This window comes from Mycena indigotica (assembly GCF_014461135.1).
Source record: "Mycena indigotica strain 171206Taipei chromosome Unknown Mind.scaff0009, whole genome shotgun sequence".
NCBI classification, from domain to species: Eukaryota; Fungi; Basidiomycota; class Agaricomycetes; order Agaricales; family Mycenaceae; genus Mycena; species Mycena indigotica.
This window is the reverse complement of record NW_023503008.1, coordinates 3,547,218-3,573,348: the sequence shown is the minus strand read 5'-3', so window position 1 is coordinate 3,573,348 and position 26,131 is coordinate 3,547,218. Positions and strand designations below refer to the sequence as shown.

The 26,131-nt window shown below is 49.4% G+C and overlaps 6 protein-coding genes across 6 annotated transcripts; 3 read left to right on the top strand and 3 right to left on the bottom strand.

Moving 5' to 3' along the window:
- Positions 1-1,261: 1,261 nt before the first annotated feature.
- Positions 1,262-1,719, bottom strand: MIND_01090300 (uncharacterized protein; the record flags this gene model as incomplete). The annotated part of the gene is made up of 3 exons (XM_037367473.1): positions 1,262-1,354; positions 1,406-1,549; positions 1,597-1,719. 3 exons carry the CDS (start codon positions 1,717-1,719, stop codon positions 1,262-1,264), a joined length of 360 nt encoding a protein of 119 aa, XP_037216867.1.
- Positions 1,720-3,254: 1,535 nt separating this feature from the next.
- MIND_01090200 (Ubiquitin carboxyl-terminal hydrolase) lies at positions 3,255-6,188 on the bottom strand (the record flags this gene model as incomplete). Its single annotated transcript, XM_037367472.1, has 12 exons — positions 6,075-6,188; positions 5,874-6,020; positions 5,672-5,824; positions 5,165-5,617; positions 5,012-5,121; positions 4,586-4,962; positions 4,286-4,538; positions 4,153-4,238; positions 4,008-4,106; positions 3,802-3,960; positions 3,626-3,753; positions 3,255-3,575 (listed from the first exon to the last, which is right to left on the bottom strand). Exons 1-12 carry the CDS (start codon positions 6,171-6,173, stop codon positions 3,255-3,257), a joined length of 2,385 nt encoding a protein of 794 aa, XP_037216866.1. The 5' UTR covers positions 6,174-6,188.
- Positions 6,189-6,304: 116 nt separating this feature from the next.
- MIND_01090100 (PHOMO B domain-containing protein) lies at positions 6,305-7,875 on the top strand (the record flags this gene model as incomplete). The annotated part of the gene is made up of 4 exons (XM_037367471.1): positions 6,305-7,180; positions 7,226-7,456; positions 7,507-7,610; positions 7,659-7,875. The coding sequence occupies 4 exons, from the start codon at positions 6,305-6,307 to the stop codon at positions 7,873-7,875; spliced, it is 1,428 nt and encodes a 475-aa protein (XP_037216865.1).
- A 19-nt stretch (positions 7,876-7,894) lies between these two features.
- On the top strand, positions 7,895-8,989 carry MIND_01090000 (PHOMO B domain-containing protein; the record flags this gene model as incomplete). Its single annotated transcript, XM_037367470.1, has 2 exons — positions 7,895-8,160; positions 8,209-8,989. 2 exons carry the CDS (start codon positions 7,895-7,897, stop codon positions 8,987-8,989), a joined length of 1,047 nt encoding a protein of 348 aa, XP_037216864.1.
- Positions 8,990-9,285: 296 nt separating this feature from the next.
- On the bottom strand, positions 9,286-12,074 carry MIND_01089900 (DNA replication licensing factor MCM7; the record flags this gene model as incomplete). The annotated part of the gene is made up of 9 exons (XM_037367469.1): positions 12,008-12,074; positions 11,818-11,957; positions 11,704-11,769; positions 11,461-11,653; positions 11,062-11,420; positions 10,446-11,016; positions 10,007-10,397; positions 9,409-9,955; positions 9,286-9,357 (listed from the first exon to the last, which is right to left on the bottom strand). Exons 1-9 carry the CDS (start codon positions 12,054-12,056, stop codon positions 9,286-9,288), a joined length of 2,388 nt encoding a protein of 795 aa, XP_037216863.1. The 5' UTR covers positions 12,057-12,074.
- Positions 12,075-12,182: 108 nt separating this feature from the next.
- Positions 12,183-16,489, top strand: MIND_01089800 (BAH domain-containing protein; the record flags this gene model as incomplete). Its single annotated transcript, XM_037367468.1, has 15 exons — positions 12,183-12,447; positions 12,498-12,834; positions 12,882-13,038; positions 13,155-13,506; positions 13,559-13,599; positions 13,655-13,719; positions 13,771-14,073; positions 14,123-14,435; positions 14,492-14,768; positions 14,820-14,913; positions 14,961-15,662; positions 15,705-15,979; positions 16,027-16,166; positions 16,214-16,318; positions 16,364-16,489. 15 exons carry the CDS (start codon positions 12,183-12,185, stop codon positions 16,487-16,489), a joined length of 3,552 nt encoding a protein of 1,183 aa, XP_037216862.1.
- Positions 16,490-26,131: the final 9,642 nt, after the last annotated feature.

The window sequence follows — 26,131 nt, the reverse complement described above, 5'->3', positions numbered from 1 at the left end:
CTGCTTCTCCACCCAAATTTAGATGGAATGAGGAGGGATAAGGCCGCAAGCGGCAGGTGCCGAACCTTACATAATAAGCCAGGGAAGACCGTGGCCAGCACCACGTGATATGACGTGGCTCATCCCAAAAGGGTTATAGAAATGCACAGCCATTCCCGATATGGGGGGGCTGGTTTCAACATGATTCTATAGAGCCAAACCTTAGGTTCGGCAATAATTGCACAATCAGGCCATTCCATATTCCAGAACACAAATTGTGGAATATTTACTTCTCCCAAGGCTGTGGAAGGCCAAAACTCATTCCATATTGAGGATATTCCACATGGGGTGATTCCATATGAGGAACTCAACTGTATACATTTTACTATATGATATTGGCTCAGATATAGCATATGTAGTCTATTCATCAAGATTTTAAGTAAATTTAATATGGTGCACTCATATGTCACATGTCACATGAGTGACTTGAGTGACATGTGACTTTTTTTTGTCTCTTAAAACCTACAAAAATCATGTTTAGATAGGAATTTGTTAAATCACAATAGCTTTTTAGACCCTCTGGGTTGACCCTGACAGGGTCCAGGTTTGGCTGGGTTCAGAAATTGGTGTACCCTGACCCTGACAGACCCTACCCTGAAGCCCTGTGGGTTGACCCTGACCTGTACTCTACCCTAATTTTCTGAGATCTTAAGGTATCTCTACTGTCAAATTTTCCTTATTAGGAAGTGATTTGAATAATTTGGATCTCTTATTAAGTGTCATACTTAAAATAATATCTAAGGTAATTAAAATACAATAATATCTGATGATATTATATTATAAGTTACATAATAATATATGATAATAGATTGGCAATAATATCCAATGATTATTGTCTTCATGAAATTACTAAATTCAACAACTCTGTTCTGGTTGCTATCTATCAGCAATGATTAACCAAGCTATTATACTCTAGTATCATTATTACTAAACAATTCAAGATGATTATTTTATCTGAATATATGATATAGGTTTATTTTTTGATGAATATTATCCTTCTATATTGTGATATTATCATAGTGTTATTATGTACTTCCTATTATATTATGACCAATTGATTTTTTTTTACAAATAATTTCCTTTTTGGGGGCATTACAAGTACCATCATACAAGGTGAAGTTGAATTCTGATACAATAAACAATACTTCTTCTGAGTTCTTCCAAACAGCTTGAACAAGAAACAAACCAACTGTTAGTAGTTGGTTACAAACATCCATATCCATCACAATGCAATGAGCTCAGCATGATGGATCGTGAACTTGACTGGGTAGTCGTCAAACTTAACAGAGTACTGGACTGCTCCGTCCTGACGATCCTATACCAGTGCCAGTTATATCTCAAAAGGGGAGATTTACACAATACTAACTTTGCTTGGTCGACCCCCACTTTGACCATGGACCGTGACGATGGAACCTTTGGTCCCTTGCAACAAGGTAATTGTTTCGTCGAAATTTTGAGGGTTTGTGAGAGTGAGCTCTGATCGTAGAGCAACCCGTGTCTCAGGAGGGAACTATTGCCAAATGAGCACACAATGCTGCGAGAGTGTGTGGGTCTCACCATATTGCTTTTCTCGAGGGAAGACCTGTGAACGTTGTGAACAACGATGTGTGGGTTCAACGAGACACTGATTTCACACGATGTTGTGTGGGGCCGCGGCGTGCCAAATTGAAGGTTCGGCATGCTTGAAACAACCATCCATCAGATCCGACTCGTTTGTGTGTGTGTGCTTACAGTTGGAGCTGCAACACTTGCGCTCTCCCACCCGTTTCCCCTTCCTGAAGTGTATTGGACTACGCGGGCCTGGCTATGGAACTACCCTGGTCAAGATATGGAATTTTGGGATTGGGACGAACTTCCAGCCGATGGTTCTTACCCACAGCAGCCTCCTCAAGACCGAGCCCGCTGGGTCAAATTTTGGACAAGATATGCGGCGCCATTTCTGTCCTTCAAGGGCTACCATCTCTACAAGGTCGCTGAGCCGATTAACTTCTTCATTCCAAGCCTTCGACGTAGTCGCAAGCCTGCCCCCCTGAGCCGACGATTCGTCGAAATGCTAGAGAGAGATGATGAAGATGCTATCTGGAACTTCAGCGTTAGTCATTGGATTGTAGGACGCAACTCGCTCACCAACACCACAGGCCCCACGAATTTGGCCTGCGCAAGACAACGAGGGACGTGATGTGATCATAAAGCCTGTTTTGTCTCGTTCCACTCCAGCTTCCTACTTACAATTGCAAACAGATTCGTCCCCCATTGTCGACGCGGAGGAGAGGTGGATGTCTTGGTGCATCTAAATTCTGCTGCAGTCCTTCAAGACGGCTTCAATTTCTCCGTTCCAGTCGTCGACTATGTGTGGCTCGGGGATGCAGTCTTTATTGTGATGGAACGGTGGGCGAACTTGAATTCGTTCTGCCGAAGTGATTCATGTTGGCCAGATGGGGCGACGCAACAACTCCAGACTACGCGACAGTTGCTGATTTCGTTCACTATGGCCGAGGAGCATTACAGGTGAGGTTCAATGTCTACAATCCTCTCATTTTCTTTTTGACAATCTAGGCCCTAGCGTTCTTTCATAGACATGGCATTACCCATGGCGACATCTGGAGCAGCAATCTTATGTGTGACATCGTAATACCTCGAGGTATCATGGTTGCTGGCCGTACAGTGCGACTGGCCGGCTTCCGTGGGCCAGAGCGCCGATATGCGCTGATCGATTTCGAGACAGCACGAGTGGGCGAGAGTGGAGAAGAGGCGGAGAAGCGTCGTAAGGAAGACGTCTCCGATATGGCTCTTTTGTTGGAGATGCAACTACGAGTGCGTTTTGCCTTGTTTCTTTCGTTCGCAGAATGCTAAGCCACCACAAGTGTCTTTGTGTCGAAGGCTTCGTCCCCGAAATCGATGGTTTTCTCAATGCAATGATAGATAAGGAGAACCCTGACCAACCAAATGCTGCGGCCGCTCTCGCTAGATTCGAGGAGATCTGCTCATCGTTGACTGAAAAGGATATGCAAGCACCGACCTCTGCCCGACTGTGGATCAAAGGCCAGTTTTGGCTTCATTCTGCATCCTTACTCACATCCTTGAAGGTCGCCGCCATGCCTCACGCAAAGGCCCTGCAATCTATTCGATGCCTTCTCGAGACGCAGCTTGAATCAAAACCAATTCTCAGGTAGTCTACGTGTACATTTTTTTATTTGTTGAAACTTCTGGCTCGTCTATACCCTCTCGAAAACGTACAAATATGCCAACTTCTTCAACTCCTTCACACTTTCCGCATCAGCCTTGACGACCTTCTCATCGTTGAACAACACCCATCCTTCTGGCGTCTGAATATGTGCAACATAATGGCCAGAGTGGACGGACGGTCCTTTGTGTGAGATGAAGGCCTTGAGCCGGTATTGTACTGGGACTGATTTTGATCCGGGAACAACGGCAGGCTCGGCTGGGACAGATGACGTTGCGGCTGGTCCATCGTCCAAGTCCATGTCATCTGGGTGGTTGAAGAGCCACTCGACAGCACGCTCGGTGTTGCCAGACTAAGTGGATCTTCAGTACTCGGATAACGCAAGCCAAAAACAGAACAAACCGTCTCTCGTAATGCCTTCTTTGCTTGTGCTGCGTTGAAACCCATATCCGTCAGCATTGAAATTTGCTCGGGCGATGGCTCTGGTCCAGCCCCGCCTCCAGCAGAGTGTTGTACCGGCGCGTCGATGTCTAATCATTGATTTGATCAGTCTAACAGAACTAGCAAAGGAGCCAAACCTGGATCCTCTAGATGGACAAACAACCACTCCATCGCCGCTTCCGCATCGGAGTTTCCTGTTGCTAGCAATGCCTTTTGGCTACGCAATGTCGAGAAACCCATTCCTTCAAGTTGTGCCATCGCAGCAACATTGAATTCAGGCACGGCGGCAGCGGCAGCTATTCAAAAATGAGTCAGGTATCCACTAAAAGTGCGAACTACATACCAACGCTCGGAAGCTCTACTTCGCCTGCCTGCAAGCCGGTGCCAAGATGCTGAGTACCAAATACCAACGCATCTCCTTCCGGCAAAATCAACGGAATATCTGTGATGCGATCAGCGCCCGAAGTGTGATGAACCCAAAGCAGTACCAAGTTTGGTGGGTACCCAGTTGACAAGCTGAAATTTCTTCGCGTGGACTACGAGCACCTCTGGGAAGGTCGCAAACTTGGCTTGTCTGAAGCTTGATGAGAACATACAATTATCGGCAAGCTGAACACCAACTTTGAAGCATGCACGCTCTTGTTACAAGACGGACAGCTGTATTCCAACAGTTCGGGTGTCAGAACGGTGTCCACACAAGACTCGAGTGTGATTGGCGAGTAGATTATCTTCCCATCTGCGTCTTTTCCTTGCTCTATCGCGGTCACGGGAACGCTCAAGACGTCCGTCGAATCTACGCGATAGCTCACTTTACTGCAGACATTGCATTCCAAACGTTGTTCTAATCCGTAGGTGAACACCGTGGTCATATCACCTGATAAATCGATCAAGAGTTGTTAAGGGTTCAAAGTCGATACTGACCAGCAGCTCGATCCTTGTACTTGTGTGCATCTCGTCGTAAAACCGTTAGCAAATGACCAAGGAACTCCTCTGAATCTTGCTGCTTCATCGTCGAAAACTCTGAGTGTCCTTTACCAATGAGAGCCTTGAAACCAGCCGGTCGCAAGCCTTCTTGGAAAACAGGATCATTTGCACTGGTGGAAGCACCGTGCCCAGGGTGAGAGTAGCGTCCGCTGAGTAACCCGTCGGCAACTTTTCGCATTTGGCATTCGACACAGTCTGCAGGAAGTTGCTCGGGACACTGAGAAGCATGATCCGTCGTCGAGGTGGCTGAGAAGTAGCGGGTCTTGAAACCGGGGAGGGAAAACAAGGTCTGGAGCACCGACGCCATATAACAACTTTCCAATGTTTCAGACCACATTGATATTTTGGAATCAACCAACATACCTGTTGCCCAAGTTGGACAAGCCGGTCAAGCCAGCTCCGAATACGGGCTCTAGTGCCTTTCCATCTTCCGATGTTAATGAAAAGTCGTATTTGAGGTTGTGTTCGATTTGCTAGCCGAGGTCAAACACCGAAAAATAAGGAAACTGTGCATACCATCTCCGTCATGCTCTTCTCCGTCTTTTGAGCTGTTGAAATATTGATTCCGAAGGTAGAGAGATGGAGAGGAAGGTCTGGATCGAGTTTGGCGTCATCACACTTGTAACAGAAGATGTCTGCTCCTCCTTCAGGTGTGATTGTCCCAAGTTTGACGCTGACAGGATGACCGGTCTCTTCGTAATGTCGAACCCCATGCCCGTTGCCAGCATTCGCAACACCGTACAATGGCCGACCACATCCAAGGGACCCACATGTTAAACAAAGCCAGAGATTGTTTGTCAGCTCACATGCGGTGCAGTGGGCAAGGCCAGAAGCAGGAATCGCGCCGGCGCTGACTTGCTGCAGCATGAGGGTGTGTTCGCAAGCCTCGAATTCCTCCTCCCATGCTTTGACTTCAGATTGACGCGCGGATGAGAGCGAGCGCATCACTTCATCAGCTAGGGATTTGACCTATGGGCTTGTGCCTTAATCTCAATAGCACGATGAAAGAGTGGAAGGACGCACCTTAGCGTCGTTGAAAGCTTCTGGAATCTCGCGCCCCTTCTCGACATCGCACGTCCAACATTTCACAACTGTCGAATGATCGTACTTGTCCTCCTCCTTTTCCTCTGGGATCGCCAGCTTGGATATCTTCGCAGGTGGCTCTTCATCTTCGACCTATGAACCATCAGCTCACACTTCAGTGGCCCAGTTGCGAACTACTGACCCTTTTTGTCGACGGCTTGAGTTTGCGTTTGACATTGAGGGTAAAGCGATGGCCCGATTTTTGAAGATGAGTACGTATATGGTGCCTGTCTCCAGAGCAGCCACCATTGAAGCAGCTCAAGCATACATCGACACCTAGCGGATCGTCCTAGATAAACTTTGACTCAGTATTCAGAGCATAGACAAGGCCACTATGAGGCACCTGATTGTCAAAGCACTGTGTGCACTCCTCACGATGCACGGACTGTGACAGTCGAGGAGCCTGGAGAGAAGCGAGAGTGGAAAGATGCGAACAGCTCATGGTTGCAGGTTTAGAGAATTGCGAAGTCACGTTGACGCGTCATGAGCACAGCTTTCAGGTATTTCCGTCTCCGGACCGGCTCGAGCCGTTAGCGTTGTCGTGTCAACTTCCCATCCACTCTTTCTACTTTCATGCGGACACCGTTCGCTTTCAGTGCTATTTGCGCTGTCTTTTCTCTCGTTTCAGCCTCGTCGAGGCACAACTACAACACACACAACTATTATGTGGTTGAACACGATCCTGAATATGCTTCTCTCACCGAAGTAGCGAGCTCCCTTGGCGTTGAGGTCGTCGAAAGGGTCGGGGAACTTGCAGACCATTGGCTGGTACGGACACGGAAGGGTTTGGAGGGGAGAGAAGAAGGAGATGGAGTGCTTAAGCGACACGAAACTTTGCGAGCCCGTTCAGCGGAGACCGGAATCAAATATCTATCCCGCCAGTCACTCCGCCAGCGCACCAAACGGGCCCCAATACTCGAAAGACGACAGTCTGATGATTCAGACGGCGCCCGGGCAGTCGCAGAGCGATTTGGTATCCATGACCCTCTTTTCCCAGACCAATGGCATATCATCAACGACGAGGAGCCCATCCATTCCATGAATGTCGTTCCTGTCTGGGAAATGGGCTTTACTGGGAAGGGTATCATCTCGTCGTTCATTGACGACGGCCTGGACTACACCTCGGTCGATCTCAAAGCCAACTTTGTGGCTGAGTTCAGCCATGACTACAACGACCACGAAGATTTGCCCACACCAAAACTTGGAGACGACACCCATGGAACCCGTTGTGCTGGCCAAGTGGGAGCGGGCAAAAACACAGCATGTGGTATTGGAATCGCATACGACTCCAAGGTCGCAGGAGTGCGCATTTTGTCAGGCCCCATTTCAGACGCCGATGAAGCGGCTGCGCTCAACTTCGGCTACCACAATGTTTCTTTGTATTCCTGCAGCTGGGGTCCTCCAGACAATGGAATGGTGATGGACGGTCCTGGGTACCTCATCAACAAGGTAATGTCTACAACTCACACGACCCTCTTTACTAACTTCTTATAGGCCGTGCTTAATGGTATCAACAAGGGCCGCGGAGGAAAAGGCTCCGTATTTGTGTTTGCTGCTGGGAACGGTGCTGCAAGTGGCGACCAATGCAACTTCGATGGCTACACTAACTCAATTTACTCGGTGACCGTGGCTGCTGTGGACCACAAGGGCGAACGACCATACTACTCTGAAGCATGCACAGCAAATCTTATTGCAGCTTATAGCTCCGGAAATGGCAAACGGATTGTGGGTGATATTGTGCAACTCCCTACCCTATTGCTGATGACGTCTTGAAGGTAACTACTGACAAAGGTACAAATAAATGTACTGACACACATGGGGGCACATCGGCTGCCGCTCCTAACGCAGTCGGCGTTTTTGCGCTTGCGCTGGAAGCTCGGTATGTCAATTGAAATGGCAAGTTATTAGCGCTCAACTTGGGCTACAGACCAGATTTGACATGGCGCGACATCCAGCATCTTTGTGTTGAAAACGCACGCCAAATAGGTGACGGTGAAGAATGGCAGCTCACCGCTGCTGGGCGGAACTACAGTTCAAATTTTGGATATGGCGCGTTGGATGCCACAGCATTTGTGCAAGCGGCGCAAAAATGGAAACTCGTCAAACCGCAAACACGGATGCACACAAAAAACGATCCAAATTGAACAAGGGATGATGAACCCGATGGGAAACTACTCTGGCGGCGAGGTTATCGGTGTGGGCGGTGTAACGAGTGTCATGGACATCAAGTGGGATATGGTCCAGGATGCCAATCTAGAGAAGCTCGAGCATATCACCGTGCGTGTTTGGATTGACCATACGCGGAGAGGCGACGTGCGGGTTGAATTGAGAAGTCCGAACGGTGTCACTAGTGTTTTGGCAGAACCAAGACACGGAGATAGAGCAACTACAGGCTTCCCTGGCTGGACATTCATGAGCGTAAAACATTGGTGAGTCTATTCTTTATGCCGCTTTGCTCACTAAAAATCCGTTTTCAGGGGCGAGGATCCAGTGGGACAGTGGATGATAACTGTTTCTGACTTGGCCAACCCTGAACACAATGGCACGTTTCTCGGTTGGGACATGGTGTTCTGGGGGTCCACCATCGACGAGAAAAAAGCAGTGCTCTACGAGCTCGTTGATCTTGAGCCGCTCCTACCACCACATAACGAGCCTGTGCCGGTTCGCCCAAGCAAACCCTCAGCCACCAAATCCTTCATCAAACCCTCCATTTATCTTACCCATTCCGAAACTACCTCCATCAAATCCACGCTCACACCGACGCCTTCCCATTCACCCGCTGTGGATGCAGATGTCCTCGAAGACACTACCAAACTACAGACTATCCCCAGTGCTCCATCACCCAGCTCTAGCGACGAGGCCGCTTCCTCGCAGCTTGCTCGCATAATCGAATCACTCAAAACCAGGCTTGCGCTGAGCATATTCGCCCTCTTCGTGCTCAGCTTCACCTCTGGAGTACTCATGTGGCGTTACTGCTATCGCCATACCATCGACGAGTCCCAGGAGCAATACATCTCACTTCCATTGGACGGATCAACCCCGGCTGATGCCCCGATGTCAATGGTCTCCGACCGAACTCGGCCCGTTGTTGCCGTAGATGATTCAGACGACGAAGCCGATGAACGAACGGGGCTGAATAGCGGGCCTTATCAACAGTCCGTAGGGTTCCATTCTGGGTTCTTAGATGATGACGAAGAGCATGAGTACCCACCGCGAGCGACTTCTCCCACCTATAGGGACGACGATGAGAGGCCATGATTTGTACTTATATTGCGCATTCTGTATTGCTTAGTGTGTCTTATCCATGTGTTCACTAGACTGGACAGAGAAATGGAGCAGTCCATAGTAGGGCTGCTTGAGGACTGCTCAATCCTAAGCTCACTTAGAAAAAGCTGTTTTGATGTGATCCTCCGCTGTTAGAAATCGATTGATTTCGCCTTGCTCTTAGCCTGCAGTGCATTGATGATAAGATGACAAGGACAGGGGATTTAGAGTACAACAACAGACAAAGCAGGACAACGACGTTAAATCGACAGTAAGCATCCCCCTCTCTACTATGAATCGGCATCGACGAAACGTATTTTAGCACCATTGGCAACGCGAACAATGACATTCAAGTCTTCGTACTGTAGACGTGCTTTAGTGTCCTTTCAGGTACTTGGAATCGAAAAACAAACCTTGATTATGGTCTCGTTCAACTGCGCCTCAGTAAAGCCAGCCGCAGTTACCCGTGCTCTTACGTCTACCATCGAGACCTCCTGCTGGCCTGAATACTCGTCCGAGTCCGAATCGGAATCGACAGCCATGTCACGCTCCCGGTCGGGGCCTTTCCCCATTCTCCGCTGTCTCTTCGCCTTCCGCCTCGGAGCGCCAGCACCCGCCATTTGCTTGATCAGTCGGAATATCTGACTGACGATGCTCTTGTCTGGTCCCGTCGCCATCTCGTCTTCATCATCATCCAGACTCTGTTTACTGCACCGCATCAACCGCAGTGCCTCATCTACATCCGCCATCTCCACCGTCTCAACCCAGCGTAGTCGGGCGAGAGCCTGTGCAAGTCGCAGTACACCAATAAGCGTTCGAGCAGAGGTATACGAGTGTGATTTGTTCGATTCTTCTGCCGCCTTCCCCGCTTTGCGAAGTTGGACATACGAGTCGACGACGTATTGGGACACCGCTGGAGGAACCACCGGTCGTACTTCGCGTGCTTTGGCGATGTAGTGCCTACAGGGTGATGTGCTTAGTTAGTTTTTTCATAAGCAACCAAATGCTAACCTCATGAGAGTAGGATCCACAACCTCCTCCTCAAGGTCTGGATGACGGTTGTGCATGTGGACGTATGTGACATGCTGAGCGAGACGTTCATCGTCGTCGCGGGATGGTTTATCGAGAATCAGGAAGAGAAGGTCGAAACGCGACAACAATGCCGCGGGAAGATTGATGTTCTCGACAGGCGAGACTTTAGGGTTATACCGACCGTACAGAGGATTCGCTGCTGCAAGAATCGAGGTGCGGGCATTGAGGGTGGTCGAGATACCGGCTTTAGAGATAGAGATGGTTTGTTGCTCCATCACTTCATGGATGGCAGTACGATCGGAGTCGTCCATTTTGTCGAATTCGTCGATGCAGCAAATTCCATTGTCCGCAAGCACAAGTGCACCACCCTCTTCAATGATTGGTTAGTTAGAAGTCAACGAAAAGTGAAACAACGCACCGAGGACCATTTCGTCTGTAACAGGATCACGCATAACGGCCGCGGTTAAGCCAACACCAGAGGAGCCTTTACCGGTCGTGTACACTCCCCGAGGGGCAATTTTGGAGATGTACTTCAAAAGTTGGGACTTCGCCACACCAGGATCACCCATAAGACAAATATTGATGTCGCCACGAATCTTCATCCCGTCACTAGTAACTTTCGTAACCCCTCCAACCAGTAAGAGCAGAAGCGCCTTCTTGACGTCTGAGTGGCCATAGATTTCAGGAGCGATGCTTTCGGCCAGCTTGTTGTATAAGCCGTCCTCTGCGTGGAGCTGCTCCATCTTCGCTTCGAGCTCTGGTGTCGTCTCCATGTCGCGATATTGTTTCTTTTGTTGGTGAACGTCATGTACGTCAAGGTACGTGTCCGTGAGAAGCCCAGCACGAATGGCTTGGAAACCGGTGTAGGGAACGGGGAGGAAGATACCACCAAGATGAACCTCATCGCCAGGGTTCATAAGGCGTGTAAGGCTCCCGCTGACGTGGACCGTCATAGAACGAGGGATGTGGCCAACAGGAACTTGGTCAGCCTAGTGGTGGTCAGGGAGAAATACCAATAGCGAACATATTCTTACCATCTCTTGGATTTTGAGTTCTTGGAACGGACTGAAACGACATGCCCGTGTTTGCATATGCAAACTGCCCTTCACACCATTCTTCTCGCACTCCTCGGTGTTGCCACAGTCGTAGAGTGGCGCGAAAGTCTTGTTTGTGACCTCTTGGAATGTTTCCGACCCACAAACGTCGCAAGTGTAGGCGTTGACTTGTAGTAATGGTTTGACCTCTGATACTCTTGTCACGATCCCACGAACAGTGATGAGATGTCCAATATGGGCACTATGAACTTCGCGAACGGCGAGAGCAACGTCGTTGAGCAGTGGTTTGAAGTAAAGATTACTTTGGAAATTATGGGAAACAAGTGGAGAAAATGCAACTCAAGACTCACAATCGTCGAAGAATATGATCTGGGAAACCTGCTTGGTCCAACTGTGCATTCCGCTCACGTCGTTGATGCATTATCACGTCAATGACCTCGTCTTTATCGCTGATGTCTTTGGTGGGAGGATTCAGACGCAGAAGATCGTCGACGACTTCGCTGAAAAGAATGACATAGCGGCGAGTATTGTCGCAGATCGACCGGACAAGAGTTTTTACTTGGTCATTGTCCTGCGTCGATATGATGAGCATATGCAGATTCTCCCAAGATTGAGACATACTGAGGAGTGCCATATGTCCTCCAGTTCGACGACGAGCTTCTCTTGTTCGCGGTTGGCTATTCGTTGCTGCTTGACGCGTCAGAGGCGCGTCACAAGAAGAATCTAGGGGCGCACCAGTTGTCTCATGTACTTTTTATCCATCTCTGGGTCCATTTGCGCGTCTTCTGGCGCGTCTATCCGAATCCCCGCCATCCCAGCCTCAAGGTCCTTCTCCGCCTCCCCCTTGAAGGTTTCGAAGAAATTTCTGATGATGACTGGATGGTGTAAGTGGCTATATAAGACCTCTCATTCCGAGTAGACATACGCTTTTCTGATTCATAGTTGTGGGGATTGTTGTAGGGGAGCAACGACATGGTTGAAGGGAAAGGTGGGCGTGACCGTGACTTCGCGAGGCGTCACACGGACTGCATTGAGTTCAACCAAAGTGTTGCTCCTTGTTCTGACCGTACAGTCATTCCGCTGTTCGCCCAGCGCGGCTCATGGTCCTTGTTCCCTACGTTCTGCTTCCGCCGCGCTCCCCGCAAAAGCGAATTCGTTCTCCTTCTCCTTCAGACTCGTCTTCCCGATCTACTAGTCCCAATCTTTCGCCTCGTAAACGGCCCCGTAACGATAGGCTTGTCCGCGACACTGTTTCTCGAATTTCCCATGTATCCATCAACTCCCGCTCTTCCCCTCCCCGCTCTGAGCCCCCGCACACCGTTGTATCGAATAGTTTTGACGAAGACGACGGCGACATTTTTGCCGGTATTTCTCTTTAATTTTTTTTTATTGAGCTGACGCTCAGGGCCTACTAGATCCTGAGGACCCCGTTTATTTCAACTACTATGGCCGCATCCCCGTAGCAGAATCTGAACTACCTGACCGATTCAAAGAAACGGGCGGCGAAGACGACGGCACTCCGATTCGTAGACTCTCCGCTTTCGCTATATTCAAGGTTGATGACCGAGAGCTGGTCAACCCTCTGGAAATTGACAGAGACAACATCATCGGTCTTTTCCGTGCCGCTGGGCTGGCCACGGAAGTTGCCAACCAACTTGGGGACGATGAATCTGACGCCGAAACCGAAGCGTGCTTCATCGAAGTCGACATCACTGGATTCAGTGCACACCATTATGAGGAGGCTTTGGACGAGTAGGTTGTTGTTCGAAGACAGCAATGTGGTTCTCACAGTTCAAAAGACAAGTGTACATCGAAACGAAGGAAGCCTGGTACATTCTTGATATCCCTGCGACGGAGTACAAAGCATTTTGGGACGGTTTTCATCTGAAAAGCCGGATTGCCAACTCCGTTCTTTCAGCTGCGATTGACAATCCATCGACCAACTACGAGACTTGGGTGGATGAGGCCATAGTGGAGCTCGACTACCCGCAACTCGAATCAATACTCAAAAGAGATGAAGCGGAATGTCGCCCAGACTTGCTTTCCTCTCCTCACAACTCACCGCATTCCAGATTGCATACCTGATGCATGCCATCGACCGCGTTAAACTGTCGCATGGAAAGATTGCCAAAGTTCCGCTTATCCGACACTTCTACGATGAATCTCGTGTTTCCAATAAAAAGGAACAAGACGGCAAAATTTTCGTCACAGAAATTTGTGGTCGCATCGTAAACCAACACCTTTCGACCAAGGTTTCCGTTGTCGGTGATCGACAACTCGCAGCGGCTAAAAAGGCTGTCCAAGAGCTGGAGAAGCAAGCCCACATCCATGAGCAAAATCCTACCCTTATCAAATGGGGACCACAGTCATCTGAAACGGGATTTTATGAGAGTGTAGAGTTGGATGGTTTTCTTTACAAGGCACGTTGTTTCCTTTGTAACGAAAGCGAAACAGTAGTGACTCGTTTTCCAGGCAGGCGACATTGTTGCAGTCGCACCGGGAAACGACTCGAATAAAGTAGGTTCCTTTATGAAACGTCTCTCTCTCTCTCACACGATTCTGACCACTATAGCTCCGAGCAGAATATGAATCGTCAAACGGAATCATTTGTCCCAACATCTTAGCTAATACTGCATGGTAATTGCTCAGACCAACTCTTCGACTCAACTCTCCAACATCCCTCATTAGGTTTGTGCAAATTCAATACTTCTTCGAAGATGCCTTAGTCAAAAAGTTTCACGGGCACTGGTTGTCGCATGGCAAGTGCTTGCAACTTGCACCCAGGCTGTCTGCAGCGCTAATTCTTCTTTCAACAGGCAGTCGAACCTTACTGCATGAGGTGTCACATTCGCAAGAACTGCTTTTCCTTTCTGAATGTGATGACAATGTTGTTGCCTCGATACTTTGCAAATGCAATGTGCGTCGACTGGGAGTTGACGAAGTGGAAGAACCGGATGACCAGGATCCATCCAGCCGAGACTACTTTATTAGGTCAGCACGATTCGCTCCCTCGTCCATTCTGCACTGATAATTCCTGCAGATATGCGTATGATTCAAAGCGACATTCATTCTCTGATCTGCCTACTCATCCCCAAACGGAAAATCTCCGCCAGTACAACCAATGTCTCAACTGTGCGCAGAATATGGAGCGAAGATCGCAAGGCCGAATTCGTGTTGTCGGCAATGGCTTACAAAGATTCGGTCACGTGCTGCATAAAGATGATTTTGTCTATGTAATGCCCGACACCAACAATTCAGCGCAGGAGCTGTTATTTATTGCTCGCATTAAAACGGTGGATACGGCACGAAAGCTCATCACAGTCAGATACTATGAACGGGAGTCGCATGACTCAGTTTGTGTTTTTTTTTCGCAAGTTCCTTTCCCAGTTGAACTGATCATTGGCTTTAGAGATGCATTCGTCGGTCGTCACGACAAAACACGCTCTCTATTGACAATCTGGATCTTGATTCGAGGCCATTCGTCGAAAGCTTTTTGGATGAAAGAGACCCAGCCATCCAGCGATGGCTTGACGACGATGAAAACCATTTTTATCTGATGCTAGATGACAACGAGGACCATATTGCCCAGTGCGGAGAATGTTTCGACGCCCATGCTTCCCAGTTAGAAGAGAGCAAACGCTATGTCAGAAAGAATGGCAAAGTCCCGGTGATGGAGATGTTCGCTGGTGCGTTCAGTTATGGTTGAACCTTTTTATTTCATCCAAACTCGAATTAAGGTGCCGGTGGCTTGTCGCAGGGCTTCTGCCAAACAGGGTTTTTTGGTACCGAGTGTGCCGTTGAGTGGTCGTATCCCGCTGCCCAGACATTCAGGTAATAATTTTTTTTGTTGGTCTTGCGCAACACTGACAACACATCAGCATTAACCATCCCGAGACGGGTGTTCTCTGCACAGATATCAACGATTTCGTCCGATATGTAATCCAACGCCAACAAGGAAAAGAGCAGCTTCCGCTGAGAAGCCGAGGTCCAGGCAACCCCATCATTCCAGACGAGCAGATTCCATACCCAGGCTCGGCTCGCGTCCTCTGTGGTGGGCCGCCATGTCAATCGTTCTCCCGAATGAATATTCACAAAAAAGAGAATGACCCCCGGTCCTCACTGCCGTTTACGATGCTCAGCATAGCGGAGGTCTTCCGACCCGAGTTCTTTTTGCTCGAGAACGTGACCGGTCTGCTTGACCACTCGGAGAAGTACACGGTGCATGGCTCGCCCATCAAGATGGCGATGCTGAAGCTGCTCACCCGCGTCTTACTCGCCCTGAACTACCAAGTTTCGCCGATTTTGGCCCAGGCGGGGCAGCATGGATGTGTGCAAAACCGCCCGCGCTTCTTCCTCTTCGCTGCCCGGCGCGGCTCTGTTTTACCGAAACCCCCACTGCCGATGCACGTGTTCAAGCCTGCACAGCGGCGCAAGCTCTTCATCGAGGGCGACTTCATTGGCGGCGCAAAACGCGGACGGATGGCGAATACCGACTCGGATGATGAAGACGGCAACAATTTTGCACCACATCCCGGGTTCACGATCAAAGACGCGACAAGTGACCTCCCCAAATTCGATTGGTAAGCTTCTCCTGGGTTTCGCACACTTACTGACGCCGGCAGGATCAACCCTCACGAAGTCATTGCCCAGACTCCGGCGGATAAGAAGACAGTCCAAACAAGACTCGCGTCTGGCATCAAGCAGTGCGATGCATCTACCACGCCCGTTGGATATGCCGAGCCTGTGCCGTATCTTACAGAGCCCCAAACCCGCTATCAACGCGAAATGCGGCGCAGCAACTCATCCTTGGTAGAGGACCACGTGACACTTCGGTACTCGTCGTTCGTTGTGGAGGCGACGGTAACGGTACCGTTGAAGCCCAAAGCAGGACATCCTGGTAAATAAAGAGAAAGATTGCTCGCATTTCTGAATCCTATTTGCTAGATCTTCCACGGGCTTTTCACAAACGGCTGAATCCGAACAAGACGCGGAAGTTTGGGCGATTGGACGAGAATGGGCCGTTCAAGACTGCGATGACTCAAGTATCGCCGAGTAGTCATGGGAGCCAGCTTCTTCATCCAACGGTTTGTCGGAGCACGGTTTTGTTTAGTGGTATTGACCTGGTCTGCAGCAAAAACGGACGATCACCGTCTTGGAGGCTAAGCGCGCTCAAGGCTTTCCGGATTCCTTCAAGCTGTGGTCTGACGCGAGCAATGCTGGAGGTGTCATTCGTCAGGTGAGTGCCACGGAACTTGACTTGTGCTGCTGTTTATTTCCCTAGTACTACAAGCATATCGGCAACGCTGTTCCTGTGCCTCTTGCTGCTGCAGTTAGCCGCAGTTTCGAGCAGGCATTGCTGCAATCCGAGTCTAGCCGCCGCGAGGACAGTCCTGAAGCGGAACTGTGAGAGTTGTAAATCTAAGCTGATCTCACTCTGTTGTTGTAGCCCTGTTTGCTCTACTATCGTGCCATTACAATGTAGTCTGTGCCAATGAAGTATGATAGATCCTAAACAATACTATAGGTTTACGTCGTTGCATGCTCCCAACGCCAGCCTGCCCCACTGCCTCGTTGTGATCTGCGCGCGCGTGCATGTGTCCTGTGGTGCCGCGCCGCGCCGCATCCTCGTCCTCGTCCCACGCTGCGCCGCGTTCCTCCACGCGCGCCGCACGTCACCGCTTACACGCCAAGTCCACGCGGTCACGTGTTTCCACTTTTAATTTGGACTTGCGCGTTTTTATCCATTTTGGCATAGTTTTGGCTGGAGTGAGTTTGAGATGTCCCTAAAAACGCGTTAATTAGGCTTAGCAAACGCGTGCTCCGGGTACACAACCCCATTCTGCACTTTCTTCCACTCCGGGCCAGGGTTTCCCCTCCCGAAGGTAAAGACAGCGCCGACAACAAAAAAAAAGGGAATGGGGAGTGATGACTAAGCACTCACCAGTAACAGTCTTCGTGCCAGTCCAAGAGTTGTCTCTGTAGTGCTGCTAACTTGTCATTAGACCATGACTCCGAGTCTAGCATATAGTAACAACACTCACCACCACCAGTATGGGGGAAAAGAGAAAGAGAGAGGTTATGTTTGACCACTTGGTATTCACCTCCTCAACAGAGCACTCAGACTCACCACCAGCATAACGACAAGACGATGGGGGGAAAGAGGAAGAGTATTTTTGTGTGACCACTTGGCGTCACCTATTCTCGGAATATTTGATCGGACCTTACACTGTTATGTTATGTGATAGTGTTTCATCTGGGTCCTGAGTTCAACTCCCGATGTTGCGCAATTTAACTCTGATACAGAAGTGTAGCATGGTAAGAAAAATCAAATGTGAGGGTGAGTCAAAGTGGGTAGTTCACCAGTGAAAAGTGGGTAAAAATGAAATGAAAACTTTTCTTAGTGGGAATGAACCTTCAATGGTAACTTAGCTTGAATCAAGTTGAATTACTGCCCAGAATAGTGATTTATGGAAAAATAAAAAGTGCGTAAAAATGAATTCTGAGCTTATGATTGACTGACTTGTCCCAATAAAAAAGTGGGTAAAAATCAATTTTCATTATAGACTAACTAAAGTTTCATGCTTGTATCAGCCAGTAAAACTGGACTTGGTTCCAATAAAAATTGATTGAATATGCAGTCCTTACCTTCCGAGAATGGTAATTTGGCCTTATTAACAGAGATTCAACTGGAATTACTTCCTGGAATAGTATTTGACCTGAAGCCAAAACTAGACTTGTCCCAATAAAAAATGGGTAAAATATACTTAACACTTCCCAAGATAGCAATTCCTTGATATCTCCATATGATTTTGGCTGGGAAATTACATTATTTTGCAAACATCACATCATCAGTGCCTAGGGAATCCAGTATGCTAATTTGGACCTTTACAGCTTTACACTGATATAAAGACCAATAAAAGTTGGGTAAAAATCAAATAAAAACTTTTCCTAATAGGAATCTGTTTGAGTTTAGTCACAGTAAAAAGTGGGCAAAAATCAAATCAAATGTTGATTTAGACCTTAATTCTTCCCTGAAATGGTAATTCCTTGATGATTAGACAACTATTTCAAAAAAGTGGGTGAAAATCAAATCTAAGCATTTATAAAACTACAAAGACTTTCCCTAATAGGAATCTAATGTTTGGGCTTAGCAGGTTACAAAAGTAGTGAAATGAAAGTGTTTAACACATCCAGAGCTTAATATTTCCCAAAATGGTAATTCCTTGATAATAAAAGCATTTCTTGGAAAAATAAAAAGGAGATAAAAATCAAATCTAAGCCTTTCTTCATGGAAATCATGATGCTTGCTTGTAGTTCATATCTGGTGTGATGGGGCATCAAACTGGACCACATGATCTGTCACACTCTATCACATTGTACCTAGAGACTACAACACTGGTCAGACTTGATCTACAAGAAACCCAAGTATACAAAAAATCAAATCAAAAACTTTTGTTGATATTAAAAATCAAATAAGGTCTGTATATAAATAGTTCCAACAAAAAGTAGGTGAAAATGAAATAAGCTGACAAATCTATCTTAATATGTCAGTCAAAGCCAGAGCAAGCCCAATAAAAAGTGGGTAAAAGTGTAAGGGCAACCCTGGAGAAGATGAAGGCCAGATCATAAGCCAGGTCCCAGGAGATCATCCGGAAGACCACCGGATGGCAGCAGTGATGTGCCTAATAGAGTCGCAGGGGCGGAATTTAAGTCGGACCAGAAATGGAGACATCTTGGGCATAAGAAGTTAAGACAGACAAAATCTGTCTTCATATGCTAGCCAAAACCAAAATAAGCCCAATAAAAAGTGAGTAAATATGTATATTGATTCTTATCAGTTTTGAGTACTATATTGTTTTATTCAATTTGTTGGTCATATGTCACACCTGTGCTGATCTGACAAAAAAAACATCAGTTACAGGGTGCTAGCTTGTATATAGAAATCTTTTGGTTGAATTTTGGATCTTAACTAGTGTGGGGGCTGACAAATCCACATTTGCATGCCAGTCAAAACAGCCTTTGAAGCCAGCAATAGTCCCAATAAAAAGTGGCTAAATATCAAATATCAGACCATATCACCAGACTTACTTCGATCAATTCGGCCAGATCATCACTTTTTGATAGAATCAAAAGCTTTACAAAATCTCAAAAATCAAGAAAGAATTATTTCTGGAGTTTCTGAAAATTGGGCATGACTGTGACATGCCGAATTGGTCAAACTTGTATAGTAGTGCTGATAAAAAGTAAGTGAAAAATATCAAAAGGATTCAAAATCAAAAGAAAAATGTGCTATGACCTCCTTGAAATGCTGAGAGAATGGCAATTCCCGATTGAACACACACAACATCCCCAGCCGATGACAGTCGGGCAGCTGTCAAAATGTTCCATAATGCTTTCTCGGACACCCGGAAGCCGGTCACGTGACCTTATCGCGCGCTACCGCCTGTGGCCAAAAAGGGGAAATTCTCAATTCAACCACTGTTCTACGGCTAAAATTGCTCCGATTTTGCTCAAAATTTAGGAGGAGTTGCTTACGTAATCACTCTGTTGGACCCAACTTTCATCGGTGGCGAAGGCTCTCCACAAACAGGCCATCTTGCGAAGGTGTGTTGTTTCGCTGATTCCTGGCATATTGAGCCAGGGAGTCGGCCGATTTCCCTCGGAACTTGAGACATTCACGTGATAACATGCTCCACCAACTTCGCCAACTCCGATTCCCCAAAGAATCCTTTACTCCGCCGAAATTTCATACAACACCCCAAAGTTCTGCATTTCTCAACGGCGAACTTGCAGCAATGTCAGCCTGAAACATGCTGGGCATCATCCCTGATGTCACTCGCCTAAAAGCTTGGGCGCTCCGCTCTCCGGTATGTCGTATTTCGCTTTCCACTCCCCAACTCTGTTTTCAGATTTTGGTCTCTTACAGTGTATTATCAGGCCCTGAAACTCATCTATACGGACCATAGTATCATACTTCATGTATATATACACACTAACTGCTCAATATATGTCCGGAAAGCTATCTAAACCAGATTCCACGCCTTACCGGCAGTAGCAAGATCGCCCAGGTACACCTGTCAGTGATGCGCCTTTCCGGCGAGTGATCATCTTGCATGTCATAGCTCGCCTACGCCGAGCGCCGACGGGCACTGGGTATAAAGCCCACCCCAATCCGACAGTTCCATCATTCCCTCCCCTTCTCTCCCTTTCCTCTCTCCCACTTTTCTCCTTGCTCTGATGTCGCCGTCGTCATCCTCCCCCCATCCGAGTTCCCCACCATTGCGCAATATGCTCGCCGGGTTTGTCGTTGTCGGCAGGTAAGGTGTCGCTGCTTCGCCGAGGTGTTGCTGATTGTTGTAAAGGTGAGTGGTCGTGTCTTGATATTCTTGTTATCTTGCTTACTGGTTGTAGGCGACGATGCGGACCCGGGCACCTACGCCGGGTTGGTCTGTGTCTTCAACGACAACACCGTTGTCCGGGAGGTGGAACCTGACGTCTTAGACATCGTGAGTTTGTCACCATTTCCTTCCTGCAAGCAGTGACTTACCGCATTGCAGTCGTCGGGGTACCGGGGGCGAACCTTTGCCAACTTCGGTCACAAGCGACGCGCGCAACAACTCACCAGCGCTGTCCCGAAAGACAGGCCGTGCCTTTCCGCCTTTTGATATCGATGTCTTCGTCGCAGATTCTTGACTTTGGTGTCGGGCGCGGCAATCCTGGGGCGAGCAGCGGGTCGGATGACGAGGGGCGGCAAGGTTGTTGGCTGCGGGTCATTGCGGAGGGAACGAGGAGGTAGCGTTAGGCGGTGGAGGGTCGGAAAGCTCGGTGTTGGCGACACGATGCCGCGCTCGAAGGACTTGAAAAGGTTGAGCTGCCGTTAGATGGTGGGCAGGACTTGGGCGGCTCTGGTCGCGTTGAGGCAATACTGCCAGAGGTTATCGGTGAGTCGTCATCTTGCTGCCGCTGTTCCCCAACTTATTTTCCCAGTCTGTGCCGATTTGCCATCTGGATGGAAGGGGATTTCGCCGGTTGGCCGCGTCAAAGCTGGAAGTTATAGGTGAGTGGTCGTCTTGCCTGCCGCCATGCTCCAGCTCAGTTTCGCAGTCTGCGCTGAGTTGCCGTCTAGATGGAAAGAGCAGGGCTCGGGAAGCAGCTCCGCGTTGGCAGCGGGGCGGTCCTGTCGTTGTTCACGTAGACATTTGAGTCAGTGTGGATGCAACGCGGTTGTTGAAAGCCGTTGATGTTGACGACATAGTCTGCAGTCCCGAGCCCCAGCTGAGCAAGTCGTCGTCTTCAGTGTTGGTGAGTTATCGTTGCTGCTGTCTTGATGCTATACTGAGCAATTGTCGGCGCAGTGAGTCATGTGGTCGTAATACTTGAAGATATTGTTCAGCGTGGGTCTCCCGTTGTCCCCCGACCGCGCGCCCCGTCGGAAGTTGGTGGTGGTCGGCTCTGGAAGAAGATTGGCGCGTGATCGATCGGCGATCGATCGGCCGGCCCGTGTCCCGCACGTGGACGCCGAAGACTCTGAATTTTACTTCATGTAGCCATTTGGGAGTCGCGCTCACGCTGCCTTGAGCTCCCAGTATGCGTTTGGGCTTCATTTTGCTTCAACTTCTGACTCTTTTCTCAGCTCTTTGACGCTTTATACTGGGGTGTCAATCTCGGCGCTTTCAAGCTAGTGGTTCTCTTGCTCCCGGGCGGGCTCGTTGACGGAGTCAGGTTGTGCGGTGAGTACTTTGTTCTTTTGACTCTGTTCTGTCCTTACTGACTTGTTTTAATAGCGGTCTGCAAGCGGTTCTGACCGTCTGGACCTTTCATCGGCTCCTGCTCGTCCCAAACGAGGTTTGACCTGCCCCGCGGAACGACCGGACCGCGAAATTGCTCGCGTTTGCGAGCACTAGCGTGTGTATCTTGCTTTTTTTGCCAACGATATTAATGTTGTTAAACAGTTTCTTGCTGTTCTTGCGCCGCGCGGGAGAGGTTCTCGCGTTCCCGCCGGTCTGGGCATCGCTTCGAGTCGGCGATGGGTATCTGCTCGTTTGGTGGGCGGTTGGTTGGCGGGATGTGGTCTTGCTGGTGAGCTGTACGGTCAGTACTCTCCTCTATCTTCATTTCTCGCCTGACACACTGTAACAGTGGTCTCCGAGCTGTATTGGCTGTCTGTACTGCTCATCGGCGGGTTTGAAGCGTGCTGCTCGTCTCAAACGAGTTTCGCTTGTCCCGCGGAACGACTGGGCCGCGAAATAGCTCGCGTTTGCGAGCACCAGTGTTTGTACCCTGCTTTTGCTTTTACTTCACGATATTGACGTCTTTTACAGTTTCTTGTTGTTCTTTGGCCCCGCAGGAGGAGTCTGGGCAACGATTCAAGTCGGGGATAAAACGCTGGTCGTTTGGTGGGCGGAGGCAGCGAGAGAGCTGCGCGGTCAGTAGCTTTTCTTTGACTCGATTCGTTGACTGACTGACGTGTTTGAAGAGTCGTTTGACCGTTTGTATCTTTCATCGGCGGGTACTGAGCATGCTGCTCGTCTCAAACGAGTGCGCAGAACGACTGGGCCGCGGAACGGCTTCCATTTGGCCCCTTAAGATACGGTCTGTACCTTTCTTTTACTTTGCTTCACAACAATATTGATGTTATTGAACAGTTTCTTGTCGTTCTTTCGCCCCGCGGGAGGAGTCTGGGCAGCGATCCAAGTCGGAGATGAATCGCTGGTCGTTTGGTGGGCGGATTCTGGCCACAAGGCAGCGAGAGAGCTGCGCGGTCAGTGCCTTTTCTTTGACTCCATTTGTTGACTGACGTGTTTGAACAGTTGTCTGCCCGTTTGTACCTTTCATCGAGCATGCTCCTCGTCTCAAACGAGTTTGTCCGCCGCGCAGAACGACTGTTGGGCGAAACGGCTTCTGTTTGGCCTCCAAGATACGGTCTGTACCTTTCTTTTTGTTTGCTTGACAATATTGATGTTATTGGACAGTTTCTTGCTGGTCTTCCGGAGGAGACATCGCGTTTGAGCAGGTCGGCGATGAAATTCTGCTCGTTGCGACAGTCCTTGCATCGGCGGGTACTGCTGGACTACCTCTGACAGATCTGCATTCGGATTGGTGCTCTTGGAAGCGCGTCTTGACCGAGATTGCGTGGTAAGTACTTTGTTCTCAACTCTGTTCTCACTGACATTTTGACTAGTAGTCTGCAAGCGGTTCGGACCGGTCGTACCCTTTATAGGCGGGTACTGCTCGTCTCAAACGAGAGTTTGGCCTGCGGAACAGCTTGCGTTTGCGAACGTAAGATGACTGTATGTGCTCTACCTTTATCGCTTTACCATGATACTGATGCTTTTCTCAAGTGTTTGCTGTTGGGCTATTCGTGTTTGGTGAACGGCAGTTTTGTACTCTCGACTCCCTTTATTTGCGCTGACACACCTGGACAGTCTGGACAACAACGCGGCCTCGCGAGCGCGGTCATCCCAGTCTCGTGTTTGCTTTTGGGCAACACTGATATTTCCACGACGGACTTGTGGTTTGTTTCCGTGTGTGGTGCGAGTTCAGGCTTTGCTGCTGACGTCTGGGATTGTTCTCATCGGCAAGGTATGTGTTATTGCCTCTGTTTGCGGGCGCTGACCTTGCGTCATAGCCAATTCGGTGTTGAGGAGCGGGAGAGAAAGCTGTACGAGGCGGCTCGTTTGGCATGGGTTTCGGAACGAGTTGGACCGGGAGCGCCGAGCAGTTTAGCTGGATGTCGAGTACGGCTTCTCCGGCGAAGAGCCCGAGAGTTGACAGCGGAGCCTTCTCTTTGGTAGGGTAAGCGTTATGGCTGGCTAGGGCGGGGCGGGACTGACCTTGATATCCAGCCGTTTCAGGCCAGACGCGCAAGCGGCGGATCAGGAGGAGAGCGGGGGACAACGCTTGGTCGTTGTTGTGTGGAGTGGCTTGCGGGAAGGAAGGCGGCAGGGCGGCCCGTTTGGATGGGCGTTCACGGCGGTGGTTCTTCGAGATGAGAGCGGTTGCGGGCCGAGGGGTGCCGGGCAGTCACTTTGAGTAGACCTTTTTTGGTTGCGATTCATCTATGTAAACAATCACGTTGCCTCAAACTATGCTCACCCGCGTCTTACTCGCCCTGAACTACCAAGTTTCGCCGATTTTGGCCCAGGCGGGGCAGCATGGATGTGTGCAAAACCGACCGCGCTTCTTCCTGTTCGCTGCCCGGCGCGGCTCTGTTTTACCGAAACCCCCACTGCCGATGCACGTGTTCAAGCCTGCACAGCGGCGCAAGCTCTTCATCGAGGGCGACTTCATTGGCGGCGCAAAACGCGGACGGATGGCGAATACCGACTCGGATGATGGAGACGGCAACAATTTTGCACCACATCCCGGGTTCACGATCAAAGACGCGACAAGTGACCTCCCCAAATTCGATTGGTAAGCTCCTCCTGGGTTTCGCACACTTACTGACGCCGGCAGGATCAACCCTCACGAAGTCATTGCCCAGACTCCGGCGGATAAGAAGACAGTCCAAACAAGACTCGCGTCTGGCATCAAGCAATGCGATGCATCTACCACGCCCGTTGGATATGCCGAGCCTGTGCCGTATCTTACAGAGCCCCAAACCCGCTATCAACGCGAAATGCGGCGCAGCAACTCATCCTTAGTAGAGGATCACGTGACACCGGTACTCGTCGTTCGTTGTGGAGGCGACGGTAACGGTACCGTTGAAGCCCAAAGCAGGACATCCTGGTAAATAAAGAGAAAGATTGCTCGCATTTCTGAATCCTATTTGCTAGATCTTCCACGAGCTTTTCACAAACGGCTGAATCCGAACAAGACGCGGAAGTTTGGGCGATTGGATGAGAATGGGCCGTTCAAGACTGCGATGACTCAAGTATCGCCGAGTAGTCATGGGAGCCAGCTTCTTCATCCAACGGTTTGTCGGAGCACGGGTTTGTTTAGTGGTATTGACCTGGTCTGCAGCAAAAACGGACGATCACCGTCTTGGAGGCTAAGCGCGCTCAAGGCTTTCCGGATTCCTTCAAGCTGTGGTCTGACGCGAGCAATGCTGGAGGTGTCATTCGTCAGGTGAGTGCCACGGAACTTGACTTGTGCTGCTGTTTATTTCCCTAGTACTACAAGCATATCGGCAACGCTGTTCCTGTGCCTCTTGCTGCTGCAGTTAGCCGCAGTTTCGAGCAGGCATTGCTGCAATCCGAGTCTAGCCGCCGAGAGGACAGTCCTGAAGCGGAACTGTGAGAGTTGTAAATCTAAGCTGATCTCACTCTGTTGTTGTAGCCCTGTTTGCTCTACTATCGTGCCATTACAATGTAGTCTGTGCCAATGAAGTATGATAGATCCTAAACAATACTATAGGTTTACGTCGTTGCATGCTCCCAACGCCAGCCTGCCCCACTGCCTCGTTGTGATCTGCGCGCGCGTGCATGTGTCCTGTGGTGCCGCGCCGCGCCGCGCCGCGTCCGCGTCCTCGTCCCACGCCGCGCCGCGTTCCTCCACGTCCACGTCCGCGCTCCACCGCACGTCACCGCTCACACGCCAAGTCCACGCGGTCACGTGTTTTCACTTTTAATTTGGACTTGCGTGATTTTATCCATTTTGGCATGGTTTTGGCTGGAGTGAGTTTGAGATGTCCCTAAAATCGCGTTAATTAGGCTTAGCAAACGCGTGCTCCGGGTACCCAATCCCATTCTGCACTTTCTGCAGTTCTGGGCCAGGGTTTCCCCTCCCGAAGGTAAAGACAGCGCCGACAACAAAAAAAAAGGGAATGGGGAGTGATGACTAAGCACTCACCAGTAACAGTCTTCGTGCCAGTCCAAGAGTTGTCTCTGTAGTGCTGCTAACTTGTCATTAGACCATAACTCCGAGTCTAGCATATAGTAACAACACTCACCACCACCAGTATGGGGGAAAAGAGAAAGAGAGAGGTTATGTTTGACCACTTGGTATTCACCTCCTCAACAGAGCACTCAGACTCACCACCAGCATAACGACAAGACGATGGGGGGAAAGAGGAAGAGTATTTTTGTGTGACCACTTGGCGTCACCTGTT